Source organism: Lynx canadensis, chromosome B1 (assembly GCF_007474595.2).
Source record: "Lynx canadensis isolate LIC74 chromosome B1, mLynCan4.pri.v2, whole genome shotgun sequence".
Taxonomy (NCBI): domain Eukaryota; kingdom Metazoa; phylum Chordata; class Mammalia; order Carnivora; family Felidae; genus Lynx; species Lynx canadensis.
In genome coordinates, this window is record NC_044306.2 from 92,648,562 (window position 1) to 92,666,727 (window position 18,166).

The following is an 18,166-nucleotide window of genomic DNA, read 5'->3' on the forward strand; positions in this document are numbered from 1 at the left end:
CACAAATATATTTTAGATGAAATTTCATTGGTTATTGTCTTTTGACTGTTGCCAATTCTTAGGCACTGATTATGTTTATCAACAAGAAATCAAATTTCCAAATAATGAATCCTGAAATCCTGAAATCCTTTGTTTCATTTAGGCTTATTTGAACCAAAAGATATGTCTCATCCACTGACAAAATCAATCGTTAAGTGATGATGTTCAAAATGTGTAGCCAAAATCATAAGCAAGAATGATTGCAAAAATAACATAATTGTTTTAACTACTGGGTTTTTCTAAATTACCTTGATAATACAGCTTTTATCAACTATTCTGGAACTTAAACTATTTTTATGCTCTTTATTTGCTGATATTATTCAGGATGTGTCATTTGAAAGACTGATTTTATATAAGGTGTCTATAATACTAAAGAATTTCATGAATTCTTCACTATAAAATGTGATGTTATTTTTAAAGTCCAGGTAATATTTTTTGTGTTTCATTTTAATAAGTGTTCAAAACAATGATTAACTTTTATTAAAAGTTAAAGGGATACTTTAGAATTTCTTATTATTCTAAAAAAGGTAAAGCCAAGCTAAAATTCATCAGCATTTTAAGATAAATCTAAACACTGAGTTTTGAATATGACCATATTCTACATATTTACATTTATTTCTTCAGTCCTTCAGTGTATCCCTTTGGTTTTTACCAGAGTTTTAACAAACTACAATATCGTAACAAAAATAAGAGCAAACAAGCTCATAAGGTGTTCATGACTAACGAGTATTAATAGAAACTTTCAAAATCGCTCCTGATTTAAAAACGAACTTTCATTTCATTAAATGCATCACGTATATTCTTCACAGATCTTTTCTTACACATTGGGAAAAAAAAAGAAAAAATATAGCTGTATGTGAGCATTTCTTTAAAAAAAGAAACACAGAAACTACTTTCTTTAACATGTGCATACACGTACTTTTATGTAAAAGTTGGTTTTCTTGCAAGTTTAAATTTTAAATTTTGCAATCACAAGTATAGAAACGGGAAGTCCTTGGGCACAGACAATGATCTCATTTGTATTATTAAGCATATTACCATTTCCTCATCATTTTATAAATGGCAGTGGTAGCTTCATTAGGCTTTATTTTTAGAGCTCTACAAAAATAACCAAATATACAGTTGTTTTTCTCAACATCAAAATGTACATTATGTTTACTAAAGAACTAAATGCATGTTTAGCAAAATAAAACTCTATCTCAATAATTATTTAAACATTCTGATTCAAAATAAGTTATAGATGTCAAAATTTTAATTTAGTTACGTAAGGGACATGCTTTCAATTTAGAAGATGAGAATACTTCCATTCCTGATGATAAATAATACAAATATGAATGACTACCACCATGTGAATTTGGAGGGCAAAATGGTCAGGCATGGTTTTGATTTATAGTTTATACTATTAAATTAACCATAAAATTGACTATGTCTATTAATATCGGGCTCATGATGTAATTTTAAGTTAATATTAAACACTAAAAGTTGAAGTCATACGAATAGCTAAGGAGAGTATAAGTAAAAACAACAAAATACTTATATTTTTGCTTCTTTTTCACCTAGGGCACGCTTCATCCCAAACCCTAAATTTTGAGTGGTGTGAGCTGGCTAAAACAGAAAAAAAAAAATAGTTTTTTAAAACGAATTTATTCTACCATATCTGAGTAATATGGAAAAAAATCTTAATTTTCTTAATTAAATGATATATGAATTCTTTGATTTCTAGCAACACACATAATAACTATTTTAGGTTATTTTAAATCACTAACGTGTGTAGATGTATGAGCTAAACTTTAGGACTTTAGCATCCAAATTTCATCAGTTATGATGTTGGACATTTCAATACTTTCTAAGTATATGTGGTCTCCTTGCATTTTATAACGCCAAAAAATAAAGCAAAATAAATATCAATAGTTTATAGACAGGAGTAGTTATTTGGTTCTGAAATGATATGGGGTAATGGTATTTCCAAGAAATCTGAAAAGTTGAATTGAATCCTTCATAAAACAGTTTAATCGGTGTTGCCATCACAATGTATGTTTCCAATGGCAGATCCATGCCTTTATCAATGTCTAGAGTAGTAGTCTTGTCCTCCGTGTATTCAATTCATGCCTTTCATATTTACATTCATGAGTTAAAATATATGTTCTTCTAGTTTGTCTTTCCTTTAGGTATTTTTTTCTATTTCCCTCCCATTCCTGAAGTCATGGAAGTAATGATACATCTGCAAACTGTTTTATTTTTGTTTCTAGCTTATGATCCCATGATTTTCTTTTTTTCTTTTTTTTTTTTTTTTGTACTAGGGGATGAAAGTAAGAAAACACCATGTACGTTAGATTTGCAATACAAAATAAAAGTCATCTTTTGATTGAGTCTTTATGAGTTTCATCCTTATCAAGTATTAGTTTATGTGGTTTGACCAAACTATGGAATTGTCAGTGGTATTTACCGATTAACTAAAAGAAAAAAAGATTCCTATGTAGCAGAGAATAATAGGATAATTTCATTACCAAAACCCTCAAAGAAATATACTACAGAATCTCTAAGCATTTTTATTTTCACTGTGGTTGCATAAAATAATCCACTTAGAGAATATGGTCCCAATATTGAAAGAGAGGAGTACAATTTTGAACATCTCCATTGTTAGAAGAATGTATTATTTTAAGTAAATGAAGAATATTGCTTTATTCGTATGTTTCCATCACATAGTTCCTCTGATTCTGACCATATGAACATATTACTAAATCACGTTGAATGGTCAAAGTGATAGCTACGCTGATTTCTTAATTTAGCCTAAAATGTTTAATGTCACTGTGGGAAAAGGATGATTATGTGAAAATGCTGGCATCAATAAAAAAATGAGATCTCCCAGTGACTCAAGTGTCAAGAGATGTTTTTCCATCTTAATTAAGCCCTTCAAAACACATGGAAATCAAGTAAGCAAGCGAGCAATATTCAAAGGAAATATGAAATGCATTTGAAAAATGTTTTCAACATCAAAAGTTATGTTTGATTGTTGTCAACAACCATGTCCTAACACAGAAACCTGTCTTCCTGTTAAGATATTCATTTTTCCATAGTAAAGGACTGCCTGCATCCAAGAGTCACTTTTATCTTTGTTTCTGAAAAACAACCTGAGCTCTATTTTCACTAAGAAGAATGGCATGTTGAACTTTATTCCCTCAAAGGGAATACTTTGATAAAGGCTTTTATGTAATACTTACTCAAATATGGTGGTTTGTAAGGCGCTCGTGTATTAGACAGCAGTCCATCCAGCTCCTTCCTCTCCAGGGTGCTGTGAAGGGCCTTCTCTTTGCCAAAGGTGGAGAAAGACCTCTCCGCCCCAGGCTGGGCTTCTGGAGTTTCAAACACCTCAGTGTCTGGAACAGAGTCCATGCCAGGAACATGCAGATTGCTGCGATAATCCGCAGCCTGGCGTCCATCCGCGGGGACAAAAGAAGGCATCCAGCACCGATCTGAATGGCCCAGCGCTTTACATTCCTCAGTACAGTTGGAGAAGAGATCCATGCCTGTAAACAAAAGGGAAACTATGGATCCAGGTTTCACTAATGTGAAAGATTACAGGTAGCATAAAGAGTGCTGGGTGAATGCGTTTTAACAAATTTTTCTTGCCTTAACCTCATAGACATCAAAAATGTCTTTGTACTATTGTGCAAAGGGTTAGACTCTTCTAGCAAAGAGGACCTTAAGGTAGATAGATCTTTCTAAAATTCTCAGAGTTGGGAAAAAGCTGTGGGAAAAAAAAAAAAAAAAAACTAGGGAATGGTGAGTAGAAAAAGAATGAATATTTTTAAAAATCTCTGGTGAAATTCATAATAGAGAAAAATATAAGTATAAAGCTTTTATAATCCATAATCTCTAATGATGATAAGGCATCCAACATGTTTATTTTTTCCCTTAGAGACAAAAACATCAGAAATACGTAAAGCACAAATGATGATATTTAGATTAAGAAATCTAGACATTAAACAGAAAGTGAAATCCAAGAGAAATACGGCACACATATTGATAAACCAATAAATAACAAGAATGAAACAACATTTTGTGAGTGGCCAAGAGCATGCTTTCTTAGGATCTCAGAAAATGACCCTAAAAGGTATAGCTCAATGACATTCTGGTAGCCCATATTACTACTTATTATTCGCCACTGCAGACAAACCCAGAACAAATGACTATAATTAGTGAAACCAAGGTAATCAAGTGTAATGTGAGTCAGCTGCAGATACTATTGACAAATACCTTATTACTTGTTTCACACTGGAAACGCTTGTCCTAGTGAACACAGAACTGTTTCCTTACTAATCCTAGGATACTAAGATTTCAAATGACACCTTCAAGTTTCATCGTCTCCCACAGATTGACAAGACTATTAAATATTATCTGGTTGTGACTCAAGAAAGCTCAGTTTCTTAGGCAAAGCATAATAATTTTGAGCATTATAGAATACTATTTGACATTCATTTTGGTAACTACCCCTATTCAGAGAAACAAGTACATAAACCATAATCACATTTTAATATTTTTCTAAACATACTAACACATTTATTGTGCATGTTTTTAAACAGGATCAATTTAAAATAACTCAAGTATGATTATTCTGCATAAAAGAAGCTCTCAAATGCATGAGCAGTCTGGAAAAACGATGAATTTCTTTTTTAATCAACAGAGTCATATTTATTTAATGAACCCATCTGATTGTTTCTTCTTACAAATATCAGTAGTGATTTTGAACTCTTGAGTTTTGGTTTTAAAATTCCTAATGGCCTTTTGTCACAAACTGCTTTACGTGTTTGTGTGTGTATATATTAACATCTGTATATATAAAGTATAGAAAATAATTTTTTTCAGAGTATTAATCTTCTAGATTGTCCACAAGTATTTTGGAGATAAGAACAGTTAATTATGTAAATTATGTTTAAAGAAATAAAATGAATCTTCTTATCATATATTAATCTCACTTTATGACTTTTTTATTTTAAATTAAACTATGTATAATGCCGAGTCTGGCTTCGATTATAGTATTCCATTGATAATTGTCATGCATAAGCCTTGAAATAAATTACTGATCAGTGAACTGTTGAGGAACCTAAACGTGAGCTGAAACCTGGATAAGGAACCAGGTTAAGAAAGCATGTAAAATATGTCAGTGTTTTTTTGACACCAGGGTAGCTGAGGTTTTTTTTTTTTTTTTTCCCTATTTCTTCACAGAGATATTTAGAAAGAAAAAGAAAAAGGAAAGAAATTGATACACATTGACATCCTAGGTTGGTAGAAGCTATAGAACCAAAGAAATTTATATTTGAATACTGTACTAGAAATGCTCCCTATTTGAAATACGATAGAGAAAAAAAAAATATATTTTTTTGATAGATGGAATTACTGTTCAAAGTAAAATGATTGTGAGCAATTATTTATTTTAAAATTAAATCCAAATCATAATTAAGTTTGGAGTTGGTGGAATTAATACAAATATCAGGATAATACTACATTATTAAACCATAATAATAATGGGTATTAATGCAAAATTTGGAATACAGTTTTTTCTCACATGACCAATGAATATCATTTTAAATATACCACATGATACCATTAACAATCTTTCCCATCTTTTTGAGCAGCTATACTCTCAAGTACTCTCCTAATTTTAAATGTGATCATCTGTCTTATAGAAAAATTTTAATAAACTAGTCTCTCAACATTATTAAGATGTTGTATGTGTTAGGAGGTACTTTTAGTAGAACTTGTTTAATTAAATAGTTTATACTCAGTTGCGCCCATTTTCTTTTCTTGAAGTGTCTGGTTTTCTGGTCTTTGGCTTCTTTAATTATTAGAAACTAGTTAACATTCTCTCAGACGATGTAATCAAGTTCTCATGAGTCGAGAACCCGTACAAAAATGATATCATGTGCATAACAAGAAAAATGAGAAATAGGATGAAGTTTTATGCTGGAAGAACAATTTTACTTGACAGAGAAAACACTTGTAAATGATGCTCTTACTGAATTCATGAACTAGTCTTTTAAAAGTGTGATTCCCACAGTAATACCACACAGCTATATGTAACCAGAATGAAAGATAAGGTGCTACAAATTGTGCATGAACATACTCCACCAGTTTTACTGACAAAACAAGTGTACCAGTTTCTCAGGAGGAAAATGTCAGACTCAGAAGCAAAATTAAAAAATAATAACATAAAAACTACATCAATACATGCCAAATCATTTGTCTTTTATATACATGATTTGAGAACCAAGTAAATATACCTGTTACCATTCCTCACTTGAGGGAGTCACTGAAAGACTAACTATTCTTTTCTTTTTTTTTCTTTTTTTACCTTCTTTCATTTATCGCCAGTCCCATTAAATATACTGTTTAATGGCCAAATAAACAGAAGTATGTTTAAGTTCTGTTGTGATAAATGACTACATGATATACAGGAATGCCAGGTCTTCCGGGACAGGTGATGTATTAAAATGTATGCTTTACACATTGCCCTTGGAATTTTTTAATAGCTCAAAGTGAAGGCCCCAGAGAAAATAAATTTAAGGTGATTTTTATATTTTCTCATTCAAATGCCCCTAAGTATAGAACCTGTGAGATTTGTTTAGCAGAAAAATACAGGCCAAACCTCAGTTTTGAAGTTTTGGTAATTTCTAAGAATCATCTCAACATATATACACACACACACACACACACACACACACACATATACATACACATATACACATATATGTATATACATGTATATATGTATATACAAATATACACATATACATACATACATATATATATATACACATATACACACATACATATACATTACTTGAAATTTCTTCTCCTAGTTATTTATTTTTCCCACTTCTCAGAAATAATCTGTTCTACAAGGCATGACAGCTGACGTGATAGACTGCTTGTTATGCAAAGATATATTTAGACAAATTTTAAAATACATATTTTTGAACTGGCAAGTAACTTGTTCTTTATAGTCAGAGGCAGTGCTATTACCATTGAGAACAAATCATGATTTCAAAAATATTATAATTGTATTCAGTTTGTGCTGTTTTCTGATGAATGTAACAATATAAAGTTATGTGTGCATTTCTTTCTCATGCACCAAGACTTCATAAAAATGCTTAATTTTTCGTAACACGATAAATTAATTTTAAAGAAAATCAATACTTAATTTTTTGAGGAAATTTCCAGTCTTCCTTTAACCACTTACCAACAACAAAAAAATGGAGAGATATTAATTATAACCGCAAAAATTGGCATAAGTTTTAGGAAAAGATAGCTTGGACGCAGATATTTATTAACATGATTCACTCATGAAAAAATCAAAACATGTGCATCAAAATTTCTCCTCATTTATCAATCTTCCAGTGTGTTGATATTTTTCTCCATTTTCTCTAATACTTTGTTATATGCGTTTTTTCCAATTATAAATCTCTCTGTAGCATCAAGTGGCAGTTCAGATTTTCACCAGTAACACGAATAAGCTTTTGCAAACAATCATATAAATTCACTTTATTTACAAATCCAGATGCTAATCTGCCAGTATCTACAATCTGAGTGGAGCTGGGAAAGGGAAATTTGTATTGATGATAAATCAAAAATTGTCTTGTTGGTCTTGTAAGAATGGTGCAATTGCTGAATATGTTTCATGGTATACTTTACAAGTTTGGAAATACTGGCAACTCCAGTCACTTTGTTTTTTTAACATGTAGCCAAATTTTGACCGCACATCCTGCATCGATCTCAATAATTAAAATGAACACACCTAGTCTAAGTTTCCTTGTAACTGAAGGTCAAACGTACAAGGAAGAGCGGTTTGACAATTTTCAGGTAAACTATAACACGTAACATTAACAGAATCATTTATTAGATTGTCCTTTTCAATATATTTTTTAAGAGGACACAAATATTAGAAATAAATTGATAAGTCTAATAGTGTGCATATCACAAATATTTAATAAGCGAGGCAAAAAATTCTTATAACTAAATATATCTCCTTAGATGTGCCTGTAATAATGTTAAAATGTTTAAGAATATGCAATTCAAATTTTTGTATCAGTATTCCAAATCAGAAAAAAGATATCTTAATCTCATGATATAATAAACCAAATTGAAACCATATTTCTTTTAAGTACACTTTGACTTATTTGTGGCTATTTAAGCTGTGATTAATCAGATTTTCCTCTTGTGATGGTTTATGCATACATTTACCACATCTCCCTGGACTTCTGCCATATCTAACCAATACATCAATAGCACCCTGAAAAAAACGGAAAGCACCTTGACAAGGCTATAGAAAGAAAATGCCACAGAGCAGTGGTCAAGCCGAAGAATTTCACACATGGAGCCAGGTGCAGTAGAAAACTGAAAAAGCTTATGTGATTCTCTGTGCAGCTGCCTCCGTGTTTAAAGCCCTTCTATGAACAAGATTGGTGACTCCAAATGGCTTAGAAAGGAGAAAAGCAAGGGGGGGGGGTAGAGAAAGAACAAAAAAGAAAACTATTCATAGTAGAATAAATAGAAGGCATATCGAAATAAATAAATACAAAATAATGCTAACAGAAAAAGAAATCAGGGATAAATAAAAAGTTAGCAAGTTTAAACAGGTGAAGCACTGAGCTAAATAGTGTATATAATGAAATATGGAAGAAGGTACACACTGAAGTAGAGATTTCAGAGTCTGTATCTTTCTAATGTTATTTTTCCATGGCAGTCTGGTGTTCTTCCCCTAAAAACTAGCTCAGTGAGATTTGCTGATGTGTATGATATTTTTTTTTCATATCCTAAACCTGGATATAGACGTGCTATGAATAATATTTCCTAAATATTACACAACTAGAAGATCATTAGTACCTGGCATTACAAGAAAATAAAACAGATGTACTTATTTCCCTGAAATGGGCTTAACTTTTAGGAAATATTGTAGCCACTTGGTGTGAAGTTTATAGGACACAACATCAGTAGGGACTGGAAAAAGTCATTAAGTAAATGGATTTCAATTCTCTGCACTCAGGGTTTCATACTTAAAAAAAGAAAACACTTCAAAATCATTCTTACCATAAAATTAGACATATTAAATCTGATTGCAATTCAGCACACAAAGGTGAGATTACTTCTTAATACAAGCGTGTCATTACAATTCTAAAAGAGCAATTATCGCACTCAGTATGTTGTGCCTGCCTTGTAACTGCCAAGGAAATACAAAAGTAAATTGTTAATTCTGTGATACTTTTCGTGTTTAAGAATGTAAAGACACAGGCAAATTTTACCACTGATAAAGAAAAATACAAACTGCCTTGCTTTTTGGAAAATTTTCCAGTACACAATGTAGCATTTTAATTTTCCTTGTAATGCTTTGACATCTCAAATAATTTGAAAGAAACATTACCGAAATGGCAACAGTGAGTGCCTGTGGAATAAAACAGCTACTGGGAAGACGCATTGATAAGAATATATTCCCATCCATCTTCCAAATTTAGCACTTTTTGCAGATGTTTATTCGTTTCTCTTTCTTTGGTTAGGTTATTATGGCTCATTATGTCTGAGGGACTAAACTAATTGAAATGTTCATTGAGATTGGAGTGCTACAGAAAAACAACAACAACAACAACAACAACAACAAAACAAAGCAGAGGGTGGGGGAGTGGGAAAAGAATAAAATGCACCCAAGGAAACATGCACCAGGTACTCTGTTTTAATATTAAACATTTTGTTTTAAAAGTTTAAAAAAGGCTAACTTAAATTAGAAACCCTGGAAAAAGAACAGGAATGAGCAATTCTACATGTACAGCTTTTTAAAGATAACAATAAATCATATGCCATATATAGGCCAAAAATGAAAGGGACTTTGTACTCAAATATAAACTTCTGGCAAGATCTGGTTTGTTGTCAGGTTCCCAGACACTAAATAGATGCTCTGTTCACTTAGCGTGAAGGCCCGCAAGGGGCAGGGACCTCCGGGGATTCTTGGCAGTTCTCAAGTCTCATTAGGTCTGCATATTAATGACTTGCAGCAATATAAAGAGACCCTTGAGCAGCCTTTCCCCCCCTCCTCCTGCCTGTGTTTCCCAAGGCTAAGTCAGCCTCAGACACAGCACACATTGGCCAAGTGGGAGGCTTGCAGTAACCACTGCTGCCAGGCGACCGTGGGGTGTGGGCTGCCCTTTGACACACTGCCTCAGCACGGTTTAGAGGTCCACCGAGTGTGTTAAGGAATGTGTGCTCTCTAGGACCAATATTACCTTGAGAATCAGGACTCTCTCACTCTAGGGTTACATCGTTAACCAAAATGGAGCTCAAAAGCATGTGACCAGAGTTGAATCCAGAGATGGCCCAATGATGGACATTTTTACAAGTCACAAAAGTTAATTCATTCGCCTTTCCATTTCTTTTCGCATGTCAGAAAACCACAAACCTCAAAAAAGAAAAATTAAAAAAAAAAAAAAAATCACCCTACCCTTCTTGGTTGAAAGGCCAACGAGGTGGAAAATCCAACCTCATTTAATCCAACCTCAAACATGAAATCATTTTCATCATTGTAAGGTACATATTTTATCTTTAAAGTGTCTTCTTTAAGTATTAGTAAGCAGAGTTATCGGCATCCTATAAAACTTAACAGTTAAATTTATATAGACAAAAGTAAAGCAAATAAACAATGTAAAACATCTGTGTCACATTGCAACCCCATCAGTGACTATCATTAAGCTCGTATACAAATACACACAGGGTTCAACTTTTGACAGGTCATGGGCCTTATTGAAAATATGAGGAAATCTAGGATGCTCGAGAAAATACACATTATCAAATGTTTCCTAATGTCCTGAAGCCTAAGAACCCAGCATTGGAAACCCTGCTTTCAGGCTATTCATGACTTTTCATCACCATTCCTTCTACCATTCAATACTCGGTGGCTTACAAAATGCACTGCTCTCAAAAGCAAGAAATTTGGATTCTAGTTCCCAATCATCCAATTATTCTCTTGTGACTTTGTACAGTTCAATCAAGTTCATTCATCTTCAGCTACCTCATCCATAAACAAGTCTAATAATACCTTAATTGACTAAAGACTGAGGACTGGACCAGGTGAGAAATCTATAGCTCTTTGTATGCAATACAATTGCACTAAAGAACATTGCATAAGGAAGAAATAGCTCATATTCTAACATATTTCACAATACATCTCTAGCTTTACCTCTCTGAAGGAACATCAAATTTTTATAATCCTCTTTGAATATACACTTATCAACATAACATGACACCATTTTTTCTGTGGATTTACCAACATTAAACCTACAGAAAATTACCTAGGACATCATTCTTTCTAGATTTATTTAAAACAACAACAACAACAACAACAACAACAACAACAAAAACCATAAAAGTCAGCATTGCTCTTTGAACACACTTACCAGCTGACTGGCCGCGGTTGGTGGCATCGTGATCACTATCTCCTTGTTCACTGTCTCCATGACCACTGTCCTTAGAGCTTACTATGTCGGCTTCCTGGAATGCAGAACTAGAAGTACAAAAACGTGAATATTAGAATAAAAAAGGTTAAGAAACACAGAAAACATTCTTCTGCCACCACATGGTCAACAATGGTGCTGCAGATTCATAGACCTCTCAGTTGCCTTTATTTCTGCATAAAGCTGGTTTTCATCACCTTAAACTTAACTCTTTAAAACTGAGCGTAGCAGGTGGTTGAGCCCTTAAGGTGTATCTAGTTTAGCCATTTTCTATGATTAGAGTTATGTATATGTTTATATGATTTTCATAAAAGAGAGTATCCACCTGGAACAGTTAGGGAGACTATCAGAAGCAGCGTAGGCGTGTAAATTGATAAGATATTCAAATATATTCAGTAAGTTGTATATAAATGAAATATGCCCAGATTTTAATGTATTGTCTAGGAACCCCAACATAATCAGCATGTATGTTCTGCCTTAACTGGAAATGCTTTATACATTTTATATTTTAATATTGAATAATACCCCTAATTCCTAATTTTAGTAGGTTGTAAATTGTCCACACACCAAGGTAGGAAAAAAAAAAAAAAAAAAAAAGAGTCCATACCTGTTAACTCGGCGAGGTCTGTCAACTAGATAGCTGAGCTCTGCTCGCTGGTGTTTAGTCTAGAAAAAAAATAAATAAATCAAGAGCATTTGAATGCTAAGGGTTTAACTAATAGTCCTTTTTTTGAGGTAAGGAACTGAGTCTAGTTTAAGTAATTGTGTGCATTTTTATGAATTTTCAAGCTATTCTAAGACCTCACCCTAGTGACTGCTGGGTAAGGGGTGGGGGGATATGCAGAGACACTCAATCTAGACTTTCAGTAAAGGTTAAAAAAAAAATTCCAAAAATAAAAAGCCAATTTTAAACGTGTGTATGTGTGTTTTTAAGGAGAGAATGCAAATGACCTCATAGCTAGGGCTCATAAACTATTGTCCCTAATAGAGTCAACCTAGGTAAACTCTACAGTCTTTCTTTCAGTGGCCTAAAACAGTGTTTAGGTGCATACTGGTTGACACAAGAAAAACAGCACGCTCAATAAGCAAAAAAGTTTGGATATTTTATGGAATTATTTTGTTGTTTATTTTCAAAATGTGCTTAAGATACAAATGAACTGTACAAATATTCATGAAAGTCAATTAATAATATCTAAGACTCAAATAAAATAACCTGCCAAGAAAGGAATTCATAAAGCCCCCCCCTCCCCATTCTTTTCCCCCTCCAAACGCCCTCTGCATTCTCCTCCCCCCACCTCCGGCATCCACACACCTTTTCCGGTCCAAACTTTCTAGTACATAAATCAACCCTGTTCTCCCCCTCCCTCCCACCTTCCAACTTTGCCACTTCTCCATCTTTTAAATAGAAATCGGAATTGACAAGCCAAATTCTTTGAGGAAGAAAGCCAACAGTGGTGATTTATCAAGAACAGTGGCAAGAAGTTATTATTAGTTAAAAGATATATTTAAGGTAACAATTGTTTAAGCCTTTCTTTAGTTTACGCTTACAGGGGTTTGTGCCAAAGTAACTTCATTCAAATTCACACTGTGTGGGCCTTGGGTTTCAAGAGCGTCTGTAAATGCTGTCCAGAGCAGAACTGAAGGCTTTTCTGCAACCCGAGTTCAGGGGACAAGGATCTGATAAGTTATTCGCTAAAACATGCATTCGAGTTTAGACGACTGTGCAAAGTTAAACAATCTATAGCTTACTTTTACACGCGACTGAAAGCATCGATAAACAAAGCAAACAGCATTAACTTTATTAACGCCTGGGACAAACGCAAAGAGAAAAAGACCTTTGCCCGGTGCCAGAAAGTCCCTCCATCACATTTCCCTCGGTCCCCCTCCTACTTTTCCCTTTACCCTCAGAAAACTGAGAAGGGAAAGGACTGAGAAGGGGTTAGGATTTTAAAGGAACCAAGCCCGAGGGAAGAAGGAAGGTCCAAGGTGGCAAAGCACCAAGGGGAGGAAATGAAAGTAAATGTGGAGGGGTGGAGCGCAGAAAATTAGGGACAACACGAAGTTTAGGTTACATACGAAGGGGTGGGATAGCCTCCCCCGCCCAATTCCTGCCCCCACAAAGATACAAAGAAGTTAATATCCTAAATATAAATACAGAGTGCACCAGAGATACAAGGGCCGGGCTAGAGGAGGCTTTCAGATGGAGGAGATGAGAGATGGTGGTCCTTTCGCTTCAGCCTTACCTCGTTGGACAAAATGCTTCCGTTGGAGATGATGTCGGGCTGCTGGTCTGTGTAGCCGGTGACGATGGCCCCGCAGGGGTTGTGCTCAGTGTCCGTACTCCGCGATGGGCTGCAGGGCTTAAGGAACATCAGGTCGGTCTTGGCGGACTCAGGGGTCAGGCAGACCTGGTAGCAGTAATTCTGGTTGTGGTGGTGGGAGCCAAAGCCCCCGGACTCCTCCACCGGCACTTGGGCCGGGTTACTGGGTACGTTGGAGCTTTGCACCAGCATGATGTCCGACTTGCTGAGTTTTTTCTTGCGCGCCCGGGCTTGGCGGCCGCAGCAGGTCGAGCCCCCACCGCCACAGCAGCAGCAGCAGAGGCAGCAGTCACTGGCCAGACAGGTGTAGATGTTCAGCTTCTTCTCTTTTTGGCAACGCACGGCAAGCACGATCATGGCTAGCAGGAATATGAAAGACACCGAGCCCAGCGCAATGATGAGGATGAGGGTGAGGTCCAGCGAGGTCTCCGCGCCGCCGGAGCGGCTGGGGCGCTGATGCTCCCCTGACCCCCCGCTACCGCCCCCGCCCCCTCCCTGGGGCTCCACGGCTCCATCCACCAGCTGCACCACCAGTGTGGCAGTGGAGGACAGGGGCGGCTGCCCGTGGTCGCGCACCTCGATCACCAGCTCGTAAGGCCGCTGGGGGTCGCGCTTGGCCGGCACCCGGCGCGCGGTGCGGAGTTCCCCCGTGCGCCAGTCCATGCGGAAGAGGTTCATTTCGTTGCCCCGCACAATGCTGTAGGTGAGCCGGGCGTTCTCGCCGTCGTCTGCGTCCACTGCGGCCACGCGGGTCAGCAGGTAGCCTGGCTCCGCCGACCGGGGCAGCACCTCCCGCGCTGGAGTCCCGTTGCGCCCAGGCAGGGGCGCCACGATGGCAGGGGCGTTGTCGTTCTGGTCCACGATGAGGATGTTGACGGTGGCGTTACCGGCCAGAGCCTGGGGGCTGCCGGCGTCCCGAGCTTCCACCTGGAAGCTGAAGTCCTTGAGCTGCTCGTAATCGAAGGAGCGCAGGGCGTACAAGTAGCCGTTCTCAGAGTTGATGGACACGTAAGTGAAGACGCTCATGCCCTGGATCTGGCACTCGAGGATAGAGTAGGCTAGCTGGGCGTTGGCGCCCTCGTCGCGGTCTGTGGCGCTTACCGCGTAGATATAGGCGCCGGGCACGTTGTTCTCGGTCACATACACGTCGTAGACCGGCTGGCTAAACCGCGGTGCGTTGTCGTTCACATCTGACACTTGCACCTGGATCGACTTACTGGTGGAGAGCGCCGGCTCGCCCCGGTCCCGAGCCACAACGGTCAGGGTGTACGAGTCCCCGGCCTCTCGGTCCAGGGGGGCTTCGGTCACGATCGTATAGTAGTTCTTGAAGGAAGACTTGAGGCGGAACGGCACATCCCCCAGCAGCTCGCACTGCACCTGCCCATTCTCCTCGGAGTCGCGGTCGGTCACGCTGAACAGGGCCACCACGGTCCCGGGCGCCGCGCCCTCGCTCACCGCCTCCTTCACCGTGCTGAAGCTGATCTCCGGAGCGTTGTCGTTAGCATCCAGTACTCGCACAAGCACCTTGCAGTGCGCGGGCACCGCGTTGGGGCCCAGGTCCTTGGCTTGTACGTACACTTGGTACACCGGGCTCTCTTCATAGTCTAGCTCTCCGCTCACCTCCAGCCGGCCAGTGCGCGGGGAGAGTCCAAAGAGCTCCCGCGCCCGGGGCGAAATGTGGCTGCTGAAGGAATACACGACTTCGCCATTCTGGCCCTCATCTGGGTCTGTGGCGTTGAGCTGGATTACGAGCGTGCCCGGCGGCGAGTTCTCTGGTAGAGACACAGTGTAGACGGGTTGGTCGAAGGCGGGGACGTTGTCGTTGGAGTCCAGCACTCGGATGGTGAGTAGGGCAGTGCCGGTGCGCTGCTGTTGGGGGGGCAGGCCCCCTCCCCCGCCGCCTCCCCCTCCTTCTCCTCCTCCTCCCCCTCCTCCCCCGTCCACCGCGGTCAGCACGTAGCGGTGCACCGCTTGCTGCTCTCGGTCCAGCGGCTTCTCCAGCACCAGCTCGGCGAATCGGTTGCCATCCCCCTGGGTCTGCACGTCCAGGGAGAAGTAGCTGTTGGGGGTGATCTCGTAGTCGCGCAAGGAGTTGGTGCCCACGTCTGGGTCGAATGCGCTCTCCAGCGGGAAGCGGGTGCCCGGCGTGGCGCTCTCAGAGATCTCCACAGTCAGGTCCGGCTCCGGGAAGGAGGGGGGGTTGTCATTGATGTCCAGCACTTCGATCTCCACACGGAAGAGCTCGAGGGGGTTCTCCAGGAAGACCTCCAGGTGCAGGACGCAGGACGGGCTCTGCTTGCAGATTTGCTCGCGGTCGATCTTCTCGTTTACGTACAGCACCCCGGTCTCCAGGTTGAGGTCCAAGTAAGGGGTCCGCGAGTTGGGCACCGTTTGAAACCTGCGAGCTGAAAGTTTTGTAATGTCCAAGCCCAGATCTTCAGCGATATTCCCCACGAAAGTGCCATGTTCCTGCTCCTCCTGCACTGTGTAGTGAAGCTGGGAAAAGACTCCTTCCACCATCCAGAGCAAGGCAAAGAATAATAGCACAATCATCTCCAAAGGGAAAGGAAGCAGCTTCCCGCAGCCAGTCAGCCACCCAATCACCTCCCCCACCACCACGAAAAAAAAAAAAAAAAATCTTAAAAAAAAAAAAAAACAAATAAAAGTGCGCTGTCTGGGGGGCTCCTGTGGCTTTCTGTCCTGAAAAATCTTATTCCTTTTGCTTCATTTTAGGGCTTCCCCCAACTCAGCCTCATTTTTCAATCTTAGCGCAGGAAGGGTGACAGGCGTCCCCTTTCCTCATCGGTAATCTTCCCACTGACCAATTAATAAAATAATAATACAATAGTCAGCGTCCTTTATTCCGACAGTCTTGGCGCAACGCGGCGCTGGCAAATCCCAAGGAGGAAATTTCGATATTTCAAGACTGTCCTCGGTTTGTCTTCTTGCTGATGGGAGGAGAAGGAGGAGGAGGAAAAGAAGGAGGGGGAGGAGGAGGAGGAGGAGGTGGTGGTGGTGGTGGCGGTGGTGGTGATGGTGATGGTGGAGGAAGATGAGGAGGAGGAAGATGAAGAGGAAGAGGAGAAGGAAGAGGAGACGCTGCTGGCACCGCTGAACATGCCTCAATGTCAACGGCTGGCAAATGCAAAAGGGCTTAAAAACAGCAAGAGAATTTTGTGCCGGAAAAACATAGAACGGCTCTGCAGCATAAAACTTTCATTCTCTTCATTTCTCCGGATGGATGTTCTTCTTGGCATTTTCTCCTCTTTCGTTTTATTTGTATTTTTTGGCTCTCATAGTTTTGTCTTTCTCTGTCCTCATCTCCAGCATCATTTGCCTCTCTAGAAGTGTGATGAGCGGCTTCTTTCCTGCTGTTTTCTTCCCAAGCCTCTTTCCCTCTAACCTGTCTCTCTTCCTTCCAGTCTTTCCCTCCTCCTGCTTCAGTCCTAGAGACTGTGATCTCGGCTGGCAGTTTCTGAGCTCCGAGCGCTCCGCTTTTCTGTTTTTGCGCAGCGCCCTCATTCTGCCAACCAATCGCTGAGGAGCACCACCCACCGAGCCACCGCTAACTGGCAGATCTGGCTGTCAATCATGGGCGTCACTCGGCAGCCGGGAGGGGCGGGATGGAACCCGCGTTCGGGCGGGCTGCCGGGGTGAGTGTGAGTGTGAGAGTGAGAACAGCCCGGCAGGTCCCGAGGCGCTGGCTGGGGACTCTGCCGCGGAAAGTTCCCAGTCCCCAGCCGCAGGTAATGGAGAGGGAATAGAGAGGTTCCCTTGTTTGCATCAGCAAATGCGAAAACATAATAGCAACAGCAGCGGTATCCTCTCCCAGGAGCGGGGTTTCCAATGACGCTAACATTCTTTTTCCTTTAAGGTGTTTTCCTTTACTACCGATCGTGGAAATAAATCACCGAGAAGGGGAAAAGTTGCAGAGGGGCCGCTAACTGACAGGGGTTACCTAACGAAGGGGCTCTGGCCGAGACTGCCTGTACGATTTTAAAAAAGGGATATAACGTGGGTTGTGTCAAACTAAGCGGGAGGGTCTATCGGGGCTGGATGCAGCGGAGTGAGGCAGTTGGGGCGTGGGGCGGAGGTGGGTCCTGAAAAGCCGAGGAATTCACGCGGGGAGATGTGGGCTGGCAGCTACTATAGATGTGCAGACGCGTTAGACGTGCCTCTGCCCTTCTTCAGTGTATATCCGTAACATTCTTACCAAACCGATTATCTCCCCTGGGGACCTAGTTAGGGCTACGAGCGCTTTGATCAATGACTGAGGAATTCCATTTGAGCACTACCTGCAAGCACGCCAGC

At 39.7% G+C, this 18,166-nt stretch overlaps 1 protein-coding gene across 3 annotated transcripts in view; it reads right to left on the bottom strand.

The window, feature by feature from the left end:
* The window catches only part of PCDH10 (protocadherin 10), a 61,589-nt gene extending 44,733 nt beyond the window's left edge, over nt 1-16,856 (bottom strand). For all 3 annotated transcript variants that reach the window (XM_030313061.1, XM_030313063.1, XM_030313062.1), the window contains exons 1-4: nt 13,778-16,856; nt 12,142-12,200; nt 11,478-11,584; nt 3,261-3,566 (exon numbers count right to left, since the gene is read on the bottom strand). In XM_030313061.1, the coding sequence (XP_030168921.1) occupies nt 3,261-3,566; nt 11,478-11,584; nt 12,142-12,200; nt 13,778-16,408 (3,103 nt within the window). In that variant the 5' untranslated portion in view covers nt 16,409-16,856. The remainder of the gene's footprint in view (nt 1-3,260; nt 3,567-11,477; nt 11,585-12,141; nt 12,201-13,777) is intronic.
* Between the last annotated feature and the right edge of the window lie 1,310 nt (nt 16,857-18,166).